Here is a 21740-nt window from a genome sequence, read left to right as displayed (position 1 = left end):
TTGAAAAATATATATTTTTTTACCTTTTGGAATTCTTATATTTATTGAATTTATTTTTAATGAAATTAATTCCATTAATAAGGGGTTGTTTTCACTCATGCTGTCACAAGATGCTGAATTTCAGGAGAGAAATCTAAACATGAGGGATGTCTTGAATCCATTGTAAAGAGATGATCTGAATGGGCCAGGGCATGACCTACTGGTTAAGGATCATGCATCATTAGTCATGTCTTTCTGCCTTGTCTGAGGAAACCAAATGTTTAATGTTACTTCTATTTCTGAATCTGGCCTTTCTAGAGACTGTAGTTAGCAGTGACTGTTGTCTTTGGTAGGAAATTCAACTGTTTCTATTTTGGAATTTATGGTCTTTTTTCTATCATTAGTTGATTCTTGGGTGTTTGGGAAGTTTCTTCGGTGTGTGTTCCTCCTTAATTTGCTCCAAAGACTTCATTGCTAGACACTGGCCACATCCAGTTGATCCAAATAGTCCCAGCAGCTGAGATAACTTGTTTTCTATTGGAGTTGGATGATGTGCTTGTGCATTTTAGGGTGATGCATAATAACCTGACCAGGAGGATGCCTGTGGAAAAAAGATGAGGAAAACCTCTTACTATCTTTAGGGAAAGGGCTGATGGAAAGCAGGTATATTTTAAGGGACTACTTTTTTATTACAAGTCTGCACAGCTTAAATTCTCATTTAGCACTTCAACCTTTGCCTGACCTTCACCAAATCTTCTCCTTTAGCCATATATGCATTATCTGTCTTTTCTGGCCAAAAAAGAGGCATGCATGTTTTAATATGCCATTTTTTGGTTTGTGCAACACTCAATCATTTTGCCAGCGTGGGGAAGTAGTGTGTTTGGAAGGAGAGCATGAGTTATGTGAATGATATTGTCTCAATAGAGAGATTTTGTCTCTGTAGGTAAAGGCCCAATGAGGGTAAAAAAAAAAAAAAACCAACAAAACTCTTGCAGACTAATTTGAAATACTTGATTTTCAAAACTGTACAACTATTACATGTAGAACTGTCTTTTGAAAGATTTTTTTTTTTCCCCTCAATTCTTGAACTGCAGAAATGGACACCTGTCTCTGTTTGGACAAGTGCTGGCAAGTTCAAAACTGTAAGTGGTTTTTGTGATGAACTAGAATTTCAGAGGTGACACTGCTGTCGACTCTGTCTCTGTCCTTGAATGCAGCAAGTCTGTTCCTCCATGGTCCCATAGTAAACAGTTGTGATCCCTCCACTGCCTAGCATGTTAGAAGTTCAGCATCTGTAAAGCAGTGAATACTTTATGCTGCTAATGGCTTGGGAGTAACTTAATTTAAATGGAAACTGAGCAGTTCCTTACTTAAAATGTGTCCCAGATCATGTTTGTAAATGTTCTAGAGATTAATTGATGCATCTGATTTTCAGTATTTCTTGTATATTTAAGGGAGACAGTAAAGTATCAAAATTGATGAAACCAAGTGAAAGCTGATTTGTTTTGGAGAAAGAGAACAGGCTGGCTTGAAGGAATGGCTCTCTAGACCTTAGTGCTTGGTATGAACACTGAAACTTATGTACTGGGAATGCCACAGACTTAAATCACAATACAGAGATAACATGGCAGAAAAGTGAGTCAGAGAAGTGAGGTAATCTAAGAAAATAAAATAAAATTCACCTTGTAATAATGAATTCTTGAATGTATGGAGTTTTTTGAAGAGGTTGTTAAGAACTGTAATCTACATAATTGAATGTGTGTACTAAAGGAAAAAACTGCTATTATGAAGTCAGAACATGCTAATGTCTCTGAGTCTGAAGAAATGTTTCAAAAATTCATTTTGAGAACTTGGAAGACAGTCTAATAAGCCTGTGTGGAAATCTGCTCCATAGTACTGTTAGGTTGGCAGGAGACATGGGTTTACATGCTAATAAAGTATCTCTTTCATGAGTGTTGCTACTCAACAAGACTAAGAACATTATAATTTGGTTTTGCAGCTCTTTCAGAAGGTATCCTACATAATTGATGCCCCTGCTGAAGGAGCTAAGAGAGACATTGTAATGGAACCATCTCTGATGTCACACTTTAGTTGTTAAGGAGCTATTAAATAATGAAACCTTTAAATCTAAGATCATATTTCATTTTGGCTAAAATTGGCATTTAATTAATTACAGTTGTGCTCCATTTCTCCGGGGTTTATGGGAAAATTTTGGAAGTTGTAATTGTTCTTGTTCAGATAAACAGCTTTGTAGGCAATTGACTGCAAGTCTCATTAGACATCAGTATTTGCCTGTGTTAGGGTATGATTTCATGATGGATGACTGTGACTTGAATTAATGGCAGCTGGTTTACAGATATAAAAGGAATCTTCTCTTAGCCAGGTGTATCTCGGTCAACTTTGCTGAAGTTATTTGAATGTACAGTCAAGTGTATACAGGGATCTGGGTAAAACTTGGACTCCCTGTCACTGGGATACCCACACTCATACTGTCTAGAACATGTGGCAATTGCACACTTTTTAAAAATTGGATTTGTGGGATGAACTAGTTCCTGCAGCTAGTGCTTTGCTTTTATTCTGGTTTAGCTAATTGATATGTGGAAGGAATTCAAGCTGCAGGTTAAGGAGTGAGTGCGCCTGTGAGAGCTCAAGCAATGTGATTTGCCCTCTGAACTCATGGCTGAAGCTCTAACTATAGTCTGTGTTTCTGGCCACTGTTTCTGTCCGGGGGCTCTGTCAGAAGAGGTTCCCACTGCAGTTACTTGCACACTGGCCCGTGTCAGAGGTGACTCTCAGCAGGAGTGCACACTGCAAATAGAACAGCCCCAATTTCTAACCAAAGCCTGGCTCAGCAAGTGCAGGTTAGAAGTCACTGAGATAACACAAACCCAGCACACTTGGGTCTGCCAGTTGGCTGATACATGAAGTGGGTGTTTTACAGCACATACTCTCTATACAGAAAGGAAGATACTGAAGACAAGAGTTGATTCCCAGATATGCTGTAAACCCTGAAGTTTTAATCTGTTCGTTTGTATTGTGCTGTGAGCATTGTTTTGGGATTTTTTTTCCTGCTCTTTTTTCACCTGTAAGTAGGGAAATTCATTTGAACTTAGATGAATGTCATCAATGATTCAAATAGTTACTTTTTGCATTAGCACAGCAGCTTACCTGGCTGAGAGGGAATTGCCTTTCTACACTGTGTTTAGCTTTTCATTGTCTTAACACCAGCCTTAAAAAAACACCTCACTCTGTCATTTAAAGTGAAACATGGTTGTGTAAAACTCAATTAAAAAAAAAGAAAACGTACCCATTGTGTATGTTTCAGAGAAAGCACTTGCCAGCTGCTGGCTAACTGGCAAACTGACCATCTGCCCTAGACAGATAGGTTAGGAATTTCCATGGAGCTGGGAAAAAGTGAGAGGACACCCCCTGTGCAGGGCAGGATGTGCTGGTGTCTCTGCTCTGCAGTTTCTCAAGTCTGTGGAGCAGGGAAGGCTGTGCTTGTTGGGATGCCTTCCCAGCTGTGCAGTGGAGGAGAGGAGTGCTGGCTGAGCTTGCCAGCAGTGATAAGGCCTCCAGGTGGGGATCACAGTAAACATGCTGTGAGAATCACAGCCCTGCTTTCCCAGGAGTTACATGAGGCAAAGTTGTTCTTCTGTCACTTGTTTTGCTGGAAGCTTCTTGCTGTTAACAACTAGATGTGCAAAGCAATCAAACTGTGGCTCTTCCAGCCTTCCTGGTGTTCTGACTTACAGTACTTGCTTCTGTTTTCAAAACTGAATTTGTCAGCACAGACAGACTACTTCACTCTGAAAATGTAAAGTCTTACCATAAGTGCTTCTTGTGTTGTAACAAACAGGCATAACTTTCCTTTACAAGATCTGCGTATCATGCTTGCTTTTTCTCCCCACTCTTTATTCACTACCCTGCCTACAGCATAGGTATCTTCTGAATAGGTTGATGCAAAACTGGCAAATTGAATGGTAATGTCATTGCTTCCAGTAAATTCAGACTATTGTATTCTACATACAGTATTCACAGCTGTATTACTGACTAACAAGACTGCTGTTGGCTACAATGAATTCACCACAAAATTGCTCTGATCTAAGGCTTAGGTTATAATTTGAGATGGTTGCCTTAAACCAAAAGAACCTAAGTCCGTAAGTAAACTATTAATCCACGTAAACTTTTTAATGGCAGAGACAGTTAGAAGGAACTATGCAAACCCCACAGCCAAGAGGATCTCTACCACAACTATGTAGTCTACTAAGTGAGTAAAATTCCAGAGCTTTGCTTGTGAATAAGACTGGATTATTTGTGATGTGATTTCATAAAACAAACAAGGAGACTAAGGGCTCCAGCGGCTACCTAAGGTTTTGCAGAGGGGTAAATGTTAATATTTAATTGTTTAAAGTATGTGTGAGGCAATACATGGCAAAGCTGTACAAAGTATGCCTTAAGAAGTAAATTTATTGTTAGATATGTGCTGAATTTCTTTACCAAGATAGCTGTGTTTCCAACAGGTCACTCTAGTAATCTATTCGAAGTAGCCTTTAAATGTTCAGTCAGGTTTTTGCTACTTACTCTGCTAGATAATATATACTGCTAAATACTTTCTCTCTTCTGTATTCTAATTGTGGTAATAAAGAGAGCATTGCTGTGACCTTTTTGGTTCTGCTTTGGTACTATTAACACATCTCTGTTCTGATCCCATATATCCCATCTAATTCTCCTACCTAAGACACCTGTGCCAACAGAAGCACTAGGAAGAATACAACAGTTGCACTAGAAAAAAATGCTCCCCAGAACATGGGTATTGGAGGAAAGAGATGGTGGAGGTGTTCAGCCACAGAGTTGATGGACTTCATCCTAATGGCTTGTCCTGCCTGGTCTTTGAGACAGCCAGTGCCAAACAGCAGTAGAGATACAGCCAGCACTCTGGAGATCATAGGAAGCTGTAGCTTCCTTTTGGGGTGCCTTAAGAATGGACTGTATCTCCTCCATTTTTTGAAAGAGGAGAAACGAGTTTCATCTTTTGGGGACACCTTATCTAGGGAACATGGGAACGTCCTCAAGACTGTCTTGCCTTTTTTTTTTCCTTCTTTTTCTTTTTTTGTGCTAAGAATTTGTCTAATTGCAATAAAGCACTATGCATACTTCTGATACAGGAATTTGTACTTGTCCAGATAAAGCTGTATAATGCTCCATACCCAGATACACAAGGAATCACAGAAAGAAACAGCAGCAAATGGTGATCTTGCATAGGAAGGCCCCTTCTGTGCCTGTTCCCTTTTACCTCCCTTGTACTGGAGCTTCTTGCAAAATAGACCTGTCCTGAAGTCTCTGCATCAGCACAGATCCCTCTGTAAGCTTTATTTTACTTCACTAAGTCTCTGACTCAAAGTCCCTATAGAACTTAGAAATTTGAGTGATGGAAGCCAAAGACAGACCAAAATGGGTGTTTGTAGAAAAAATTCCCTTTCTTAGACAAATAATCTAAAAAATTGCTCTAGTGAGTTAATATGAATCTTAGTGCTTTTTTAACCTTTTATTATTTATGCTCACCAGACTCCTGTGAAATTGAAGAGTTCCTTTTATCTTAAGTGATGGACTGGGAGCTGGGTTATGGGGGCTGGCTACCATGTTCTCACTCACATGTACCAGCATCCCCCTTTGCCCCACTCTGCTCTCCTGACCCCGCACTTAGTCATCTGTGTTTAATATGTTCGAGAGCAATTGAATTTTTTTTTATGGTTGCTAGTCTGAAATGAGTCAGTGCAGGGTCAAAAATGTTGTGGAGCAGGAAAGGGAGATGAGTGGGAATCTGGCAGCCAGCAGCTGGGGGAGATTGCCATGGAGCCACAGACCAACCCTGGTGACTTCACCAAGGTCACACAAGCATCTGTCAGCAAGAAACTGAAACCTCTCTTGTGTTACACAGGGTGCTGACCACAGGTCTGTCAAATGCAGCCCCTGGTAGGAAGTGGCTTTACATTTACTCTACTTGAATTTATTGTTTGTTTGCAAATACTGACATATGAATTAATGGTTGCTTTCTAGTGTGCACTTTCTATTAATAGATGCTTTCTAGTGGGTACCAAAATCCAAACATACTGAACTGGTCATAGCTGTAGATCTTCAGGTGTAAGCTGGGTGCATTCCATGAGGAATTCATAATTAACTTGGGCTAACTTTCCCTTAGAAATGTGATTTTTGTATAGATAGTGATCTGTCAACTACAGCACATTTCTGTTCAAGGACTGCTGCCCTTTAATAAAGATAGCTCAGGAATTAGTGCCTGAAACAAATCATTACATGGTATTATACTGCCAATTCGGTAAAAAAATCACTTGGTCACAATCTGCAGCTGATGCTCCATCAATGGCCTAATACAGAATTTAGAGTGGAGCATTTCACCAGTCCTGGGCACACAAATTGCTGGATGCACACAAATTTCTGGATGCACAGCATTTTGAGCTATGTACATTATGAAAGCAGTGCTGAAAGGAAGGGTATGAGGGCTTATGTCATGTATTCTGGCATCAATTTCTATCCTCTGTTTTTCTGTTTGAATTCATTTGGGAAGAAAGAAACTAGGAAACTTATTTTGAGTGAAGATTTTGGAGCTCTGTGCTGGTTATGAAGCTGTCTTTTAAAAGTTTCTTTAGAAAACTTCTTTTTAAAGTTTCTTTAGAAAAAGCCAAAAAATATTCTGGATGTGATTGTAAGTAATATATGTGCATTTTCTTTAAACAATACCCTTTAGTTAATTCAATTTGAAGGGCTTTCTCCTAGCTCTGACAAGTTTTGTCTTAATTTCTGTGTCTTGTTGGTTTCTTTGGTTGGTTTTTTTACTTTTATTTCTTGAAATCAAAGAAAGATTGTTGCAGGTGGGTTTTTTGGTTTTGGTTTGGTTCTTTTTTTTTTTAAAGAAGGATAGTATTGGATAAACCTGTCTCCAGCAATCTAATATATTGTCTGATGTTCTTCTAGGAACAAATATATCATGTGGATTTTTATGTAGGAGGCTTTTTAGACTTTTAAAGTTTGAGTGTTAGCCACAAGGTTCATGTGACAGGACAAATGTGGAACATCTGTGTACTGGTGCACATCTCTGTTCTCAAAGTCATTCCCCTCGCCACATGCATTTAATTAAATACAAGAATTTAGAGAAAAAATAGTTGGAAGGACGCATTCTGTCAAATACAATGGGAAGGATCTTTTGTGCAAGCTGTTGGAGCTCGCTCACACACTTCTCCAGTCATTTACTCAGAGGTTTGGTGTGCTCTGTGCCTCAACTGTTCCTCCCTTGGAGCTAGGAGAGTGGTATTGTGCTTTCCTAGTTGGTGGCAAACTGTTTTCTGGATAGAAATTAGAGTTTAGCATAAGGGCAAGCTCTGAAGGGATTTCTAATAAACGAAGAGGATTTCTCAGTGTAGTTTCTTGTTTGACTGGTGTTCTGGCTGCATGTGAGGTAAGTAGGTGTCTGAGTTGGCTTCCTTGTATTGGAAACAAAGTGTGGCCAAGTGTCTTAAAGCAGGATTTCTCATATTAAAACATGAATCTTATTCATAACTCTGCCTGAAATGATCTTACTTGGGGACTGATATCCTTGTAAATCCTGAGTGCTACTGTTTGTCTCCATGCTATAGGTGCAGTAAGAGTTCTTGGCTGTAAAATAAGTGTGATAGAGAAAAGGAAACAAATGCAATTCTTATGGGTAAGATTTGACCTGAAGCATTCTGGGCCAGAACCTAGAAGTCCTTGTTCTTCTAGAGTGATTACCAAATTGCATGAAAGGTGCTGTACTTCATTACAACCTGTATTGGTGCTATCACCTTGGTCTGACAGAAAGGCTTCCAGTTTTAGAGTGCAGGCTACAGAATATTCAAAAATCAGAGTCAGGACAAAGGTCACAACTTATGTTGAGGGGGAGCTCAAGTGTTGGTCTGGTAAAAAGCTCACTGCTGTGCAGAAGGCAAGGGGCAGATATTAATAGTTGTCTTCCTAGTGACTTGCATGTATTCAGAAGTGGTCTGAAACTCTGTAGGTTTAAGCACATCATTAAGTAGTGGGTTTTTAAAGTAATTTAAAGCTAGCTTCCACATATTGTCATTACAGATAAGGGTTTATTGAGTTCTGGTACACACAGCTAGAAACCAGTATTAACAATTTGGTCCTCACTTTCTAGTTTGTCTTCAAAGACTCAGATCTGGAACTGCAAATGTAAAGGACCTCCTTTAGGTGGTCTGAACTTAGTTTCCAACATCTACCTCTGAGATGACTTTCGTACACGTCCTTCATACATTATGATGGCTGTTTTCATGGTGTGCTAAACTCTTTTTGAATTTATTATTTCTGAGGCTTTTAAAATCTTCTTCAAAAGGTAGTTTATAAGAGCTCCTACTCTAGAGTGCATGTAAAAGCTCTTGTTCCAACATAACCACATATGGCAGACTCGGGAAAGCTTGCTCACACTGAAAATATCATTTCACTTGGAAACAGCTTCTGAATGATTCCTTGCTTTTAAAGAAGGTGTGAGAAATGGTCTGGTAAAGAGAGCATCTCTGGGGTTTCTTGTCCAGAGGCAGATGCATAAGTGGCATACATGCCTAAATAATTTGGGCATCCATTCTTGTCATAAAATTCTAGTTAGCTCATAACAAAATGCAGATTATTTAATCTTAAAAGTTGTGGGGAAACCATTTTTGTTTGAAACAGTTTTTGAAAGTAACTTAATTTTTTTGTTTGTGTTTTTTTGCGTAGTGTTGGTTGGCTGTGTTTTTACCTTCTTCAAAAGCTGCTGATTCAAACCAATCTCTCACCCCAGTCTGCCTGGACTCAGAGGCCACACCCATGTACCTCTGTGAGCGCTGTATCTTCAGGGAGTGATTTCTATATTGCATTTCCAGCAAACTTCGTGCTTCAGTGCTGGCTACAGGAAGTACATCTGAGTCAGCCGCCCTGTCCACAGGCACTTCGAAAGTCTTATGCAGAATCTGGGGTGATCTAATTGTGATCTGCCTGATACAGGACTTGCCCAAGCTGAGTGTTTCTACTTTAAATGTTTTTTAATTTAGCTTTGTAAAACTGTAGTTAGGAAACAAATCTGTACACTGAGAATGAGTAGGTGTTAAATCCAGCTGGTTTCAAAGAAGTTAAATGCAGCTTTGATGTAAATTACTTTATGTAAACACAGCAGTAACTTCACATCCGTAGAACAATTTAAGTTCTGTAGCTTCCTTAACCCATGCTCCAGTTTTGTTAAACAATTGAGAGTAATCTTAGGAGGCCCTCCTGACTTAGTCTGTTTTATTGCATGAAAACATTCTTCAGAGTTCTGGGGAAAAAAAAGATAACTTTCCTAAGTCTTCGAAGAGACTTCTGATGTTTTGAGTCTTTCTTACACTAGAGGTCAGTGTATGATGGGAACTTCTGTGCTGTGGTATAGAGTTTCTTGCAGAATCCTATTTCATCAACTTTGAAACCAGATTCTAAGAGAAACTGTAGCCTGTTAATATGGAAAAAACTTAACATTAAAGTGTCTTGTAACTTTCTTGGCTAAAGGACTTTTTTGAGCTTCCTACTTTTAATTCTCCTTGCCTAACAAATATTAGACAAGTGTCAGTAGGAGTACTTTGATGTGGTAGGAGTGAATGTGCACAGTCAGTTGCTCCAGCATGCACCTCAAACATTCATCTTTCATTGCAATACCATGACTTTTTGGTTCAGATATATTTCTACATGGCAGTGTATTTACAGGAGTCATTCTTAGCTTGTGCACTGTGCCTATTAAGGGCATGGTGGGAGAATTGCACACACATCTATTATTTTTAGAGTAGGTGTCAGCTTCCTGAGCACTGAGCTGATAACTTCCAGGTGGGCGGCTTCACTTTTGGGTGTTGAGGGAAGCACAGTCAATTATGATTCTGTCATGATACTTGTAGAGACTCTTTCCTCAGTGGGTCTTCTTCAGTTCTCCAGATAAGTCATGTCTTTAAACATCTGGAATGTGCAAAAGCAGTTTTTTTCTGCAGATATCGTTGGGCAGGGGCACTAGAGCAGATGGTCACACTACAGCAGTGTTATGGGAGGTGAATTGGGAGGGAAATGCACTGAAGGAGGGAGAGTCCTGCTGACTGGGGCAGATCACATTGCAAATGACAATTTAAGTAAGATGGTGAAAATATCCCAGTAGGGTGAATCTGAGCTCTTGAATATTTTCTGTGAGAACTGACTGCAAACAAAAGGGCCTGTATCCTGTTACTCAGGATAACACACTTTAACCTGTAGAGTTTTCTGAAATGCCTCAGAAAAATGGAAGAACATGGCATGTTAAGAGTTTACAGGCTTGCACCAATGTAGAGGGTAAGTGCAGGCATAGAGTGGAGTTTTGCTGTTCTTAAGTGACATTCTGAGTGTTCAAGAGACCTGGACTGATGAACATCTTTGTGGCCTTTCTTTTTGGTGAGGTGGAAGTGGGAGGGGACATAGTAAAAGGAAAACCAGCAGTCTGAAAATCTCCCTTGCACTTGGCTGCTGCCCAGTATGTTGTGTAACATGCCTCTGGAGCATTAAGAAGGGTAACACCTCAGCTGAGATAGTGTGAAGGAGCTGCTAGACTCTGGTTTAATTGAACTCTCTGTGAGGATTCCTGGCTTCACAGGAAAGATAATGCACTCTTCTACCTCTTACCCAGGTTCTTCCAGGCTGCATTTTTTTTTTTTTCTGTAAGAAATGAAAATGTACCAAGGCTTTGCAGAATGGGGTTTTATCAAAATATCTCTGTGGTGTTAGGCTTCATTTGGTTGGGCAAGAACCTGAGAAGGTGATGGCTTTGCAAAACTGATGTGATGTAAGTCATTAGGCAACAAATAAATACCCTAAAATTTCTTTTCTTTTCCTGTCCTTTTCTGATTGGAGGGACACAACCTTAAGTTGAAACCTTCAGTTTCAGTGAAACTCTTCAAAATCTGTTCTGTATGTAGGAGATCAGGAACTAGAAGGCTTATCTTGAAGAAAAGAAGGCGGTGTAGGTGTCCTGTAGCCAGCCTAGTGAACAACCTGATGGATCACTGCAGATTCTTGCAGAGCAGAAGTGCACATAGCGACAGTCTTTCTTGGTTCAGCTGTCAAGTGTTAAATCAGCCCAAATGTTGATTTCCCCTGCACCTAGAAGAATATTTGTCTAGAAGAAGTGTAAGTTTGATTATTCTCCTGAATCAAAAATGATGGATCTTTGTGGCTAAACAGAGATGATTACCCACCAGCCCCTCTTTCTAGTTCCATAATACCAAGTATCCAAAGGATATTTTCAGGTCTGTCTTTTCTTCATGATGTACTGACTAATTCAGGAATCTGTCTGTTGTGTAAGAAAACAGAGTCCATCAGAAAGGAAAAAATTAGTATTTGGAGTGTCTTTTCCTGCTTTTGTTCTAAACTCTCAAAATGCAGGGGTTATCAGACATACAGTTCAAGTGGCTTGCCAGGCATTTCTCAGATGAATTGCAGAGAGAGCGCAAAAAGTTGCAACCAAGGTCAGTCTTGAGAAGATTAGTATTCAATTGCCAGCCCTCACATTTTGATTTCAATCTCAAATGTTTCCTGGTAGGTGCTCTGTATTTGTTAGGTCTTATGTTTGTCTTGTCATGTGTTCTTGCCAAAACTTCTCGTAAGACTCCTGACACTATGAAAGATCTGTAGAATATAGTGACACGGGCATATATATATTTATTTATTTATTTGTTTGTTTGTTTATTTATATATTAAAAAAAACCTCCAAACCACTGTCAAGATATTTCAACTCACACCAGTTATTCAAGGTTCCTTTAAAAGGGTAGGCTTGACAGGCTTCAAATCTGCAGGCCTTCAAAACTGCAGCACCCCTCTCTTCCCTCTCTTGTTCCAATATATAAGTGTAGCATTTGCCAAAAACAGGAGGAGCTTACCAAAAAAAGGATGAAGTAAGAAAATGTACTAGTGGGACAGTGGCAGTGTGCACCAGGTTTAATGTGATCTGTGCATTATAAATGTCCCCTCTTCCCACCTCACAGTTGCTTCCAGGAAATCTGTGAAGTAGTTGACCAAAATGATAGCTGGATTTCAAATCCTTTCTTTTCTGTTTTTTTTTTTTTTTTTAAATACTGATACATAAAGAGGAAGAAAGTAGGAACAGCAGAAGTAATCAGGCAGCCCTGCAGTTAAGTAGCAATAAGGAATTTGGAACCAAGAATTATGTCATGGTGGAAAAACTAGTTTATCTTTCTTCCAGCTATCCATTGTTGACCATCATTTTTCTTCACCTTTCCTACCAGACTGAAGTGCCCACTCATTTACCCTTCTAAAGTGCAGGAGTGCTCATTTGAGGGGAATGGAAGTTGGAAATACAAAAACAATAGCACATGATTTACCATATTCTTGGAACTTCAGGCCAGTTTTCTCTCTGAAATACAAAGATAAATGTGGGTAGATGTTAAAAACTGTCTTAGATCCACTGTTGTGAACAGCTACATAACGTTAGGGACAAGACTGATTTGCTGCCTTACCTGTCCCCATGCATTCTAAGGTATTCTGTGTTTGGGGGTCTGCTTGTCTTCTAAAATCAGAATTTTTCCCAACTCAGGCAAAAGTTCTGTCTTATCTGTCTTTTCAATGAATCATTTTTGTTTTGACCTCTTCTCTAGATGCTGTTATTAGAGCCTGACATGTTCAGCAGCTGCAGGAAGCAGAGCAGTGACCTGACTGCTCTTTAAAGTTATTGCTCTAGTCACATTTGATATAATGACTTCATTTTGTACCTCCTAATAGATTAAAAAAAATGAGTTGAATAAAGCAGTTGTGAAAGTGAAAGCAGTATATTTGACACCTAAACATATGCAGGTGAGCTTAGCCTGAGCTGAACAAGAGTGAAAATGTTATTTCACTTGCCAGCTGTAAGAGGAGGGAGACAGTAATCTGTGCAATAGCACAGACTGCTTCAAGTCTGCATTGGAGAACTCTTCCCTGCTCTCTGGAAAGAAACAGCTGCATATGGTACAGAATAGAGTAAGAAGCCCAGAGCACTTCGTTATTTGAAGTTTTTGTGAGTTCAGGGTATTGGCAGCTTTAAGGACAATATGGTGCTGGGATAATTCAGCTAGTTTGAAACAATCTGACTTGGATACTTAATCAACATGAGTTTCCATGAGGGCTGAATCACCCTGCAAATAATGTTACAGGCACAGCCAGAGATGTTTTGTATTTGCCAAAGAAGAAAGTAAAACCAGTTGTGGTTCAAGGTGTGGGGATCAGAAATCAGGCCATGTGACAGTGTTATTTGCAGAACAGCTTGATAGGTCAAGTGCTTTACACTAGGAGAAGTCTTGGGTCTGTCTACTGATTGCTGTGGTTCTAGACAGAGAATTCGGTTTTTTGGTTGTGGTTTAAAATTAAAGATTTTGAGGGTAATAGTATTTTGGTAGATGCTGCTAGTTTTGTTATTATCTCCAGTGCTGCTTGACCTTATTGAAAGACTGAATGTAATGCAGACTTCCTGTGGGATGGCTAGGGGAAAAGCTCAGAGTTTATAGAGAAACTAGTAGCTCAAGAATGTCTACTTTTAAAGGGTCAGACTCTAGTAAGTGTTGAGGGTCAAGTTCCTCAGGATTCCTAGGAAACCTGCAAGACCTCTCTTTCTCTGTGAATGTGCCTGCAGTGCATCCATAGCTGGGCTCTGAAGAGTGCTGTTGCTTGTGGTGATGATCTTGTCTGTATGAATGGGCAAGGAAGCAATGTGCTCCAAGCTGCTTCAGGCCTTGCAGTCAGTCAGTTCATCCTCTTTGTGCATCTGCCTTGCTCACTGTGAAATGGTTGTCGTAGCCTGGGATGCATTGTGGTTCTTACCCATATTTTGTTGTGTCTGTTTCTTCGAGGAGGAGGACTGCCTTTGGATTGTGAGCCACCTGGACAAGGTGATGCAGCTGTACCTAGAGGGTCAGGCCTGGATGACTGGGATTTAAGGTAAGCCTTTGCTGAAAAAATAGATGCAGATCTGAACCGAGAACTACAGGTTGTTGTTTTTCTTCCTTTTTTTTTTTTCTGGAGGTGTTTGTATCAAACACTTAAAAGAGAATATGTGTGTGCCTCCTAGTGCATATTTAATTTAATAAAATGCAGTGATATAATAGTTAAGATTCCAGAGTAGCTGTTAGGACCTTCAGAAAAGCTGTTTGGTATTTAAATAACTAGGAGATGCTAGTGCTGCCTTGGGAAGAAATGTTATTCAATAAGAAATTGACAATAAGAGTTCCTGAAACTTCAACTCAGTATTCACTGAGAGGCAGCAGGCAGCTAACATGGACCTCCTGCTCCAGCCCTTCTATTTTTCCTTATTCCAAATATTGATATAACAGAGTAGCTTCAAGTGTTTTAGACTATGTACTATTCCTTCAAATGTAATATTTTAATTAACTCTAGAGCTGTACTTTCTTTCATGTTGCCTACTCTTCATGTTGCAGACTTTTGATTAACTATTTGCAGTTTAGATTTGATTCAGGGTTTTTCTCAGTTCTCAGCTGTGGAAAAGCATTCCACTATGTGAACACAAACCAATAAGAAAAGGGACCTTTTTGTACATGTAAGTGCATAGCAGGTTCTGTTGGTCCCACAAAGGCAGAGCTTGAAAAATTTCTGTAATGCATGGGATTAATCTTGCTCTTGGGGAATTGCATAACTTTTGTTACTGAAGAGATGTGATTTCTTGGATGTGATCAGAAATGTCTCAGTGGTTTTGAATCAGCAAAATTAGTATATAAAGGATCTATCTTTTAACCTTCCTAAAAGAGAATTGATGTCTAATTCTGGTCATACTGCCAGGCAAGAGCTGTCATCCTATTAGTCCTCTTGCCACATGCCACTCTATTCTCTCAGAGGTATGGAAGGCACCATTTCAGTTGTTGCTCCAGAATTATGTGAGAGCTGTTTTCCTTGCAACTTGTCATAGCTTCTGAAGTCTGGGAGAACATTGTGTAAAGAGTGGAAGTCTGAATGAAATCATCTTCTGCTGGTTTTAACATCTTACTTAAAAAGAAGGAAAGGAAGGACTGGGACCAGTGCTTACTCTTACATGTGCTAAAAAGCTTGAAAAGTTGGAAGGACTTGCAGTAGAAAAGCAAAACCTAACCTTGATTCCTGAAGACTTGAGCTTGGAGCATGATCATGGAAAACATAAACTGAATCCTGACAATTCAGGATTAAAGCACTTGAATAAAGTCTCCTCCAAAAATGTTAGCACAAGCACGTCACATCACAGTTATTAGCTGCATACTTTCTATGCAGTGAATAATTTAATGAAGGTGAGCAGAAGTAGCATGTTCTTGCAAGACTAATGCAAGTACTGAAAATTACGTGAAAAGTCATGGGAATTTAGTTTTTAAGGGTAATGTGGACTTAACTTCTTTCAACAAAGATTCAAGCCTTCAGAGAATTTCTTGCTGAACTTGTTTCTTAGTATATACCATCATAAAATGGTTGTAACCTTCAGAAGATGATACCATTAGACCATGTGAATGAGTATTCTGCTCTATTTAAAAAAAAAAACAAAACAAAAAAACCCCCCAGGTTTATTTTAGTAGAGAATTTACAGAACTAGAGTTTAACAGTATGCAATTTACACACTTGATGTGACATAGCTGGACGTTGTCAGATAAATACACCATGGGTTATTTGGATATAGTCCTCAGATGAAAATGTTCAAGTTTTTCCACAGCATCTTGCAATACTGTGCATTATTTACTGTACCTGTTGCTGCCTTATAATATATATTCATTGAACAATTACATGGATTTCAGATTATCAGACTGAAAAATGATGGGAAAAAATTGAGGATCTCTGGAGGTCATAACCCAGCCTTCTACTTCATTGCTGGAGTTGCATCTGAGTAAGACTGGCCAGTTGACTTTAGAGGCTGGGAAATGTGCACAATCAGATGAGTCATTTATACCCTCTTTTCATATCATTACAATAGAAGCAGTTTATGGACAGGTTTTTTGTTTTTTTAATTTATAGTGTGTTAACTTTGCTAGCAGCATACCATTTATCATGTGCTATCTGTATTGCATAGCTTCCACAAAGTCAACAAAGCCAAGGTTTCATGTCCAAATTCATGTGCTGTCTTGCTGGACACTTTAGCACCCTTGCTTATATGTGAAGAAACATACCGTGTTCCTTCTAATACTGGTGTATTTCTAATTACATAAATTTCAGCCAACTCTTGCTGGCTGATGTAGCTTGAAAAACAGTGAACTCTGTTTGATTTCTGCCACTTAGAATAGAATCGGAACACTGGCGATGCCCAGCTTTTGTAAATCCCATGTCTGTGCAGCAGTCTTCTTCAGGTTAATGCTCTTGATAGCCTAACTGAAAACTTCATCCTCTCCCTTTTGAGGATAAAGGCAAAGAGTTCTATTTCCTGTTTATTTTCTCAGCTATCAGTAAGATTGTTCCTCTCTACTATCGTTTCAGTTCATCTGCTTTTCCAAATACTTCGTAAGCTGAATTATTAATGCTTGCACCATTTGCTGACCAAGCAGTTGGGTTTTTATTTTTTTTGCTGTTTTGAGAAGAGTTTGCTTGAACTTCTGCATTTTACTGTTCCAGGACAGTGGTACTGGACTTCTTGCAAAAGCCAAGCTTACAGGAAATGTCATCGTGTCAAAAGTGGCTTGCTCTTACACAGCATATGATAATGCTTTTCTTAAAATGTGTTTGGCATAGGACCTGTTGTGCCTGGTATTCTCGGGCAGTGCTACCCACACTCAGTTTACCTGAGGATGGGAGTGCTAATGTTGGATTAGCCTGGTGTCTTGTGCAGAGTCAAGGTCTTCAGTTGTACTTAAAGGTCTTCCAGCTCTTGTCCTTCTACCTTGTTGGTAAGGACTAGTGTTACGCTATTTTCTCCATACAGTTCATCCCAGTCTTTGGGAGTGCATTACTTGAAGGCATCCTCAAAACTGATTTTTGTTGTCATGAATTTTATTTAGACCATGGAAATTTTTAATGAAGATGTCAGGTGAAAAAGGGTGGAATAGGAAGAGTGCAAAAGCATCTTCCTTACTGCTGCATTTTTCTTCAGATTAATAATTATTGTTAAGAAAGAAGCTATGCCTGATATCAATCCCAAAAGTTAACATGTATTATCTGCGCATGGCCTGGGCTGTTGCCAAATCTCCTTAGCTATTCATTATGGTCAAAACAGTGTCCTGACTATTTGAGAATTGTAAACTTTGGATGAAGCCAGTAATTCATTCAGTTCTGACACTGTACTTCTTTCTGTAGTATGGCTTTTGAGGAGCAGCCTGTCCACCTGGGTAATTTCTCCCTAATTTCCATGCACTGAAAGATTTCAGTTTTGTTTCTAGGATCTGAATTACTCATGCCTCTTCCCAAAGCTTTCATTGCAGTGCCCTACTGAAAACATCAGAAATTTTCAACCTTAAAAATGTGTTTCCCCCCAAACTGTAGTGACTCAAGTGTGTTGCTGTAAAGCCACACTGCAAAGCAAGAGGGGGTCAAGAAATCTGAGAAGAATGATTCAGTTGCACTGCTTTTGCTAATTTCTTTGAATTGTGGATTCTGACTTCATTAGTGGCTTCTTGGTGTTTGTGACTTGCAAGTGATACCTTTTCTAAAAACAGAAGGAGGGAGGAGAGGGAGTACTCTGTTTATTTCAACAACCACAAGCAACACTTCTAAAATACACTTGTGGTTGTATTGCAGAGTTATGAATCTTAGGTTATCTGGTGGTGAGTAATGTGGTGAGACAGTAGCCTAATATGTCCACGCTTTATTTAGAAAAGGTAGTTCTTATCAGAGGCAAGGAACACCGGTGTTTCACTCTCTGTGCTTGCCGAATCCCTAAGTACACATATCAACTCTGTTGACAGTTCATGGTGTCAAGATACAGCAGCTCCCTTTCGGGGTCTGACTGCAAGTTCTAAAGGATTTTGCAATATAGAAAGAAATAAATTCCTTTCCCCCTCCAGCTGCTCACCCAAATGCACTTTTTAGGTTGTCTGGTTGTTTGATCCAAGTTAACAATGGGCTGTGATATCTCTTGACCAGATCAATTTTTTTTAAATTTTTTTTTAACACTATTATCTCACTGGAGAGGAGGCTCACAAATAGATTGTAACAGCTTTCCAAATTCTTCAGGCAGAGCCTAGACTATACCAATTATTACACCTAGGGAGTCCTGGAGGTTAAGAAAATATTACATATTTTTCCTCGCTGCAGAGTTAAACCTGTAGAATCTGGGTATGTGTCTTCAGTAAGACAATAATCTTTCACTGTTCTGCCTACTTAAAAATAAAATGGAAGATCAAATCCTCCCTGGCAGACCAGAAGATGCTCAGTTTTGGATTATATACAGTTTGCATTGAAGATAAACTGGGTTGGGGGGCATGGCCTTTTACACAAAACATGTGGCTTTATTCCCATGGGCAGACAATGAAGCTGAACTGGGGATTACTGAATACTGTGGGACTGTCCTCCCTGACTTGCCACCTTCTCAAGTCAGAGCGCAGGGAATTGTTCATTCCTGTTGCAATAACTGTAATTTGTGTCTGACAGTGAAAGAAGGAAGAATTTCTTCTCCCAGAAAGTCAGAAAATGTTTGTGTTGGGTTTGGGATTTTTTTTAATGTTCTTTGTGTTTGGGGGGTTTTTTAAGATAAATAAAAAATCCTCTGTGAGTCATTTTAGGCTCTCATAGAAACTTGAATGTGCTAAATGAGTAGGTTCCCCTAGCTGAGCCAATAGGGATGGCCAGACACAGGCAACACTTTTATCCCACAAAAGGGAGGAGGGGTGAATGAGCCAGAAGATATAAGCTGAAACAAAGCCATGCTGTCCTTCTGAGTCATTCGCAATCACTGGATGGGTAAGGCTTCCTGCTTCCTGGGACACAGAAGTGGGGTCATGATTCTAACAATGGATGCTGGTAAGTCATTTTTTATTAAATTTGTCTGGGGTTTTTTTTCTGGGAAGTCTCTCCTTCCCCTCCGCTCCCTAGCTGAAAGGAAGATATCTGTAAACTGGGAAGCTGAATTGTTAAATAAGAGAATGCTTAATCCAGACTGCACACTGTGTGCACTTCACTGTGTGTTACCCTGGTGTTATTTCTTGACTGTTATTCATTGAAGCACATATCCTCTCCTGCAAAGCAAGACCTTGGTATCAAAAGAGTGTCTGTTAATTTGTGCTTCTGTCTTCATTGGAACAGAACCTGTGGCTTGAGAAGTACATGATGTCTCACTCTCTTTGATGATAGAGCTGATAGTGTCTGGAAGATACCTTCTTGATCTTAGGCTTGTTGTAAAGGGATAGTGGTTAACTAATGTGTTGTCTGTGGCTTCCTCTACTCTGTGCTTACAGAAATTTTGTATTGGGGAGGAAGAGGAAGAAAGTGCTGCATTTCTGTGGTATGCAGCTCTGCTTTATGTGCTTATAGTCACAGAACCCTGTGTTTCATGAAAAAGCACATGCAGGATTTTTTTTTTTTTTTTAAATTAGATACAAACATGAAATCTTCAACATTTCAACAGTTTCTCGTGTGATATGGAAAATGAATGTAGAGTGGTTTCTATAAAAGAAACAAGCAATCCCTGTCTTGATTCTAGAGAGGGGGTGTGTTTCCATGTCATAACTTGCATCCTTCAAATTCCACAGTAATAAAAGACCTTGGATTTTAATGGTTATGGATAGGCCATAAAGCACCAGTGGTTGTGCTGTGGCAGAATGCTCTCGGCTGCTCTTTTTGTATACCAGCTGCAAGCATGCCTGCTGCATTTTTAAGAGCTCTGTTGAACTTCTGTCAGCAGTTGGTCCAGCTACTTTTTTTTTACCACAATGCAAAAGCATAATGTGACATGTTCTACAAGCTCTATTCAAAGTGATAAACTTTCTCAGGCAGATCTTGCTGGTCTGTTTTATCTGCTTGTCACATGCTGAGTTTACTCCATGCTAATGAAAAGCTCACTGTCCCCCATGTATCTGAATTGATTCAGTTGGGCATTTGTTAGGTCCTAAAGAGAAAGCTGTCTGTACCTTCTTATAGCTCTTTGAGTTTACTGAGACTTCCAGAAGGTGATCCACCTGGGTTCTTCCTGCACAATTTAGTGGAGATAGCAAACAAGTTCTTTTCACCCACCCACACTAAATTGAGGTTGTTCTGTCTTTGTAGGCAGCTAATGACTTTTTTTGTGTTCAAGGTATGTTACATGCTTTGCAAATCAGTTAAAACCTAGGCTCTTTAACTGAGATGATAAAATTTAACACAAGTGCGAAGATGAGTAAGATGGTGTGTGGCTAACAAAGTAGAAAATGATTATTTTTATATTTTGGCCCTTCCATTAGAGTAGCTTCTAGAGGCCCTTAAAGCAGTTTGCATACCAGGAATTGGCAATCCTCTTCTACCCTTGCTTGAATACGAAGGATTGACGCCTACATGTAGATGTCCTGCCCAGTACTTTAGGAGGATGCCCTGGCAATGTTCAGAATTTACGTGCTTGTAGGGGACAAAGATACAGACTTTGCCCACAAGACATTTCTTCCCCTTTGAAGTACCAGAGTTCATGTGTTGCACTGGAGTAATTGATGTTTTGGGATGTGATGTTTTGGAAGACTGGTGGGATGTTAATAACATATGGTTGAAAAAATACCTTTTATTTGCATATACTTACATACTTGCCTTGTGCACTGTTTCTTTGCACTGTGAGGTGAACCATGAAGACAATGCTACTCACCTATGTTTCATTGGATCCAAACCTGATTTTGGTTTTTTCAGAACAATGTCACTGCACTGGTTTCTCAGTAATTACTATGCTCTTGTAGTCCTAGTGGTAATTTTCAGTTATACCAACTTATATGGTTAGTAAACATGTATTTTGAAAGCTTTTAATTCTGCAAGAATTCTTAAATTATAGTTCTCAACTTCTTTGTGGGAAAATGGTTCTAACTACCTGAAAGGAAACATTGTAATTCAAGGATTTATAACAGGGTATTCTAGTACTTCTCAAGTGTATTTAGGTTACAGAAAAAATATGCAAGCAATTCAGTGCTTTATGCCTTAATCTGGGACATGGATAGTGCTCCATGGAGTTTATCTGCTTTGTTTCACCCACCTTTTAAAGCTGTGCTGGCTGCTCTTGGAACTGTTTGCTTATTTCAAATTATGTGTTTGTATTGTAAGTCATGACTGATAACTTCCTTTTTTATGGGCATCAATTGCTTAAGCTGTTTTTTAAGAGAATAAAACTTGTCTTCCTTAAGGTAATTGTAAGAATACTTGTGCATTTGTTTCAAAATTTATTTAATGGGTTTAATTCTGCTGTGTTTGCCTTAGCAGCTTCTAATTTCTGGCAGGAGGAGGACTAAAAATGTTTTGGATGGGGGGGGAATAAAAGGGAGAGCTGCAAGACAGAGTTGACTGTATAATTGGATTTGAAGCAGCTACAGGCTGGGACTGTTGCAACAGCTGATTTGATCCTTCTGAGTTTCAAGAGCTATTTATGGTAGATTAGCTGTATCAAAGCTCTACTGTTCCAACCATAAAAGGCTGGTCCTATGTGAAGTTGCCACACTGCATTTGGCTTAGTCCTCTGAGGTTGGAGAGCCTATAGCTTTTTATGTGGATAAAACCAGTGATGGATGGAAATACTAAAGGCAGATCAAGGAATAACACTGTTGAGGACTTCAGATGGCAGCGAACTCTTAAAAGGAGATTTT

The 21740-nt window shown here is 39.3% G+C and overlaps 1 protein-coding gene across 14 annotated transcripts in view; it reads left to right on the top strand.

The window, feature by feature from the left end:
- The first annotated feature begins 18866 nt into the window (after positions 1-18866).
- Positions 18867-21740, top strand: part of SVIL (supervillin) — a 100984-nt gene continuing 98110 nt past the window's right edge. For all 14 annotated transcript variants that reach the window (XM_069006553.1, XM_069006550.1, XM_069006549.1 and 11 more), the window contains exon 1: positions 18867-18954. In XM_069006553.1, the coding sequence (XP_068862654.1) occupies positions 18891-18954 (64 nt within the window). In that variant the 5' untranslated portion in view covers positions 18867-18890. The remainder of the gene's footprint in view (positions 18955-21740) is intronic.

This window comes from Aphelocoma coerulescens, chromosome 2 (assembly GCF_041296385.1).
Source record: "Aphelocoma coerulescens isolate FSJ_1873_10779 chromosome 2, UR_Acoe_1.0, whole genome shotgun sequence".
Classification (NCBI taxonomy): Eukaryota; Metazoa; Chordata; class Aves; order Passeriformes; family Corvidae; genus Aphelocoma; species Aphelocoma coerulescens.
Note: the sequence above shows the minus strand (reverse complement) of the source record. Positions and strands in the feature narration are given on the sequence as shown.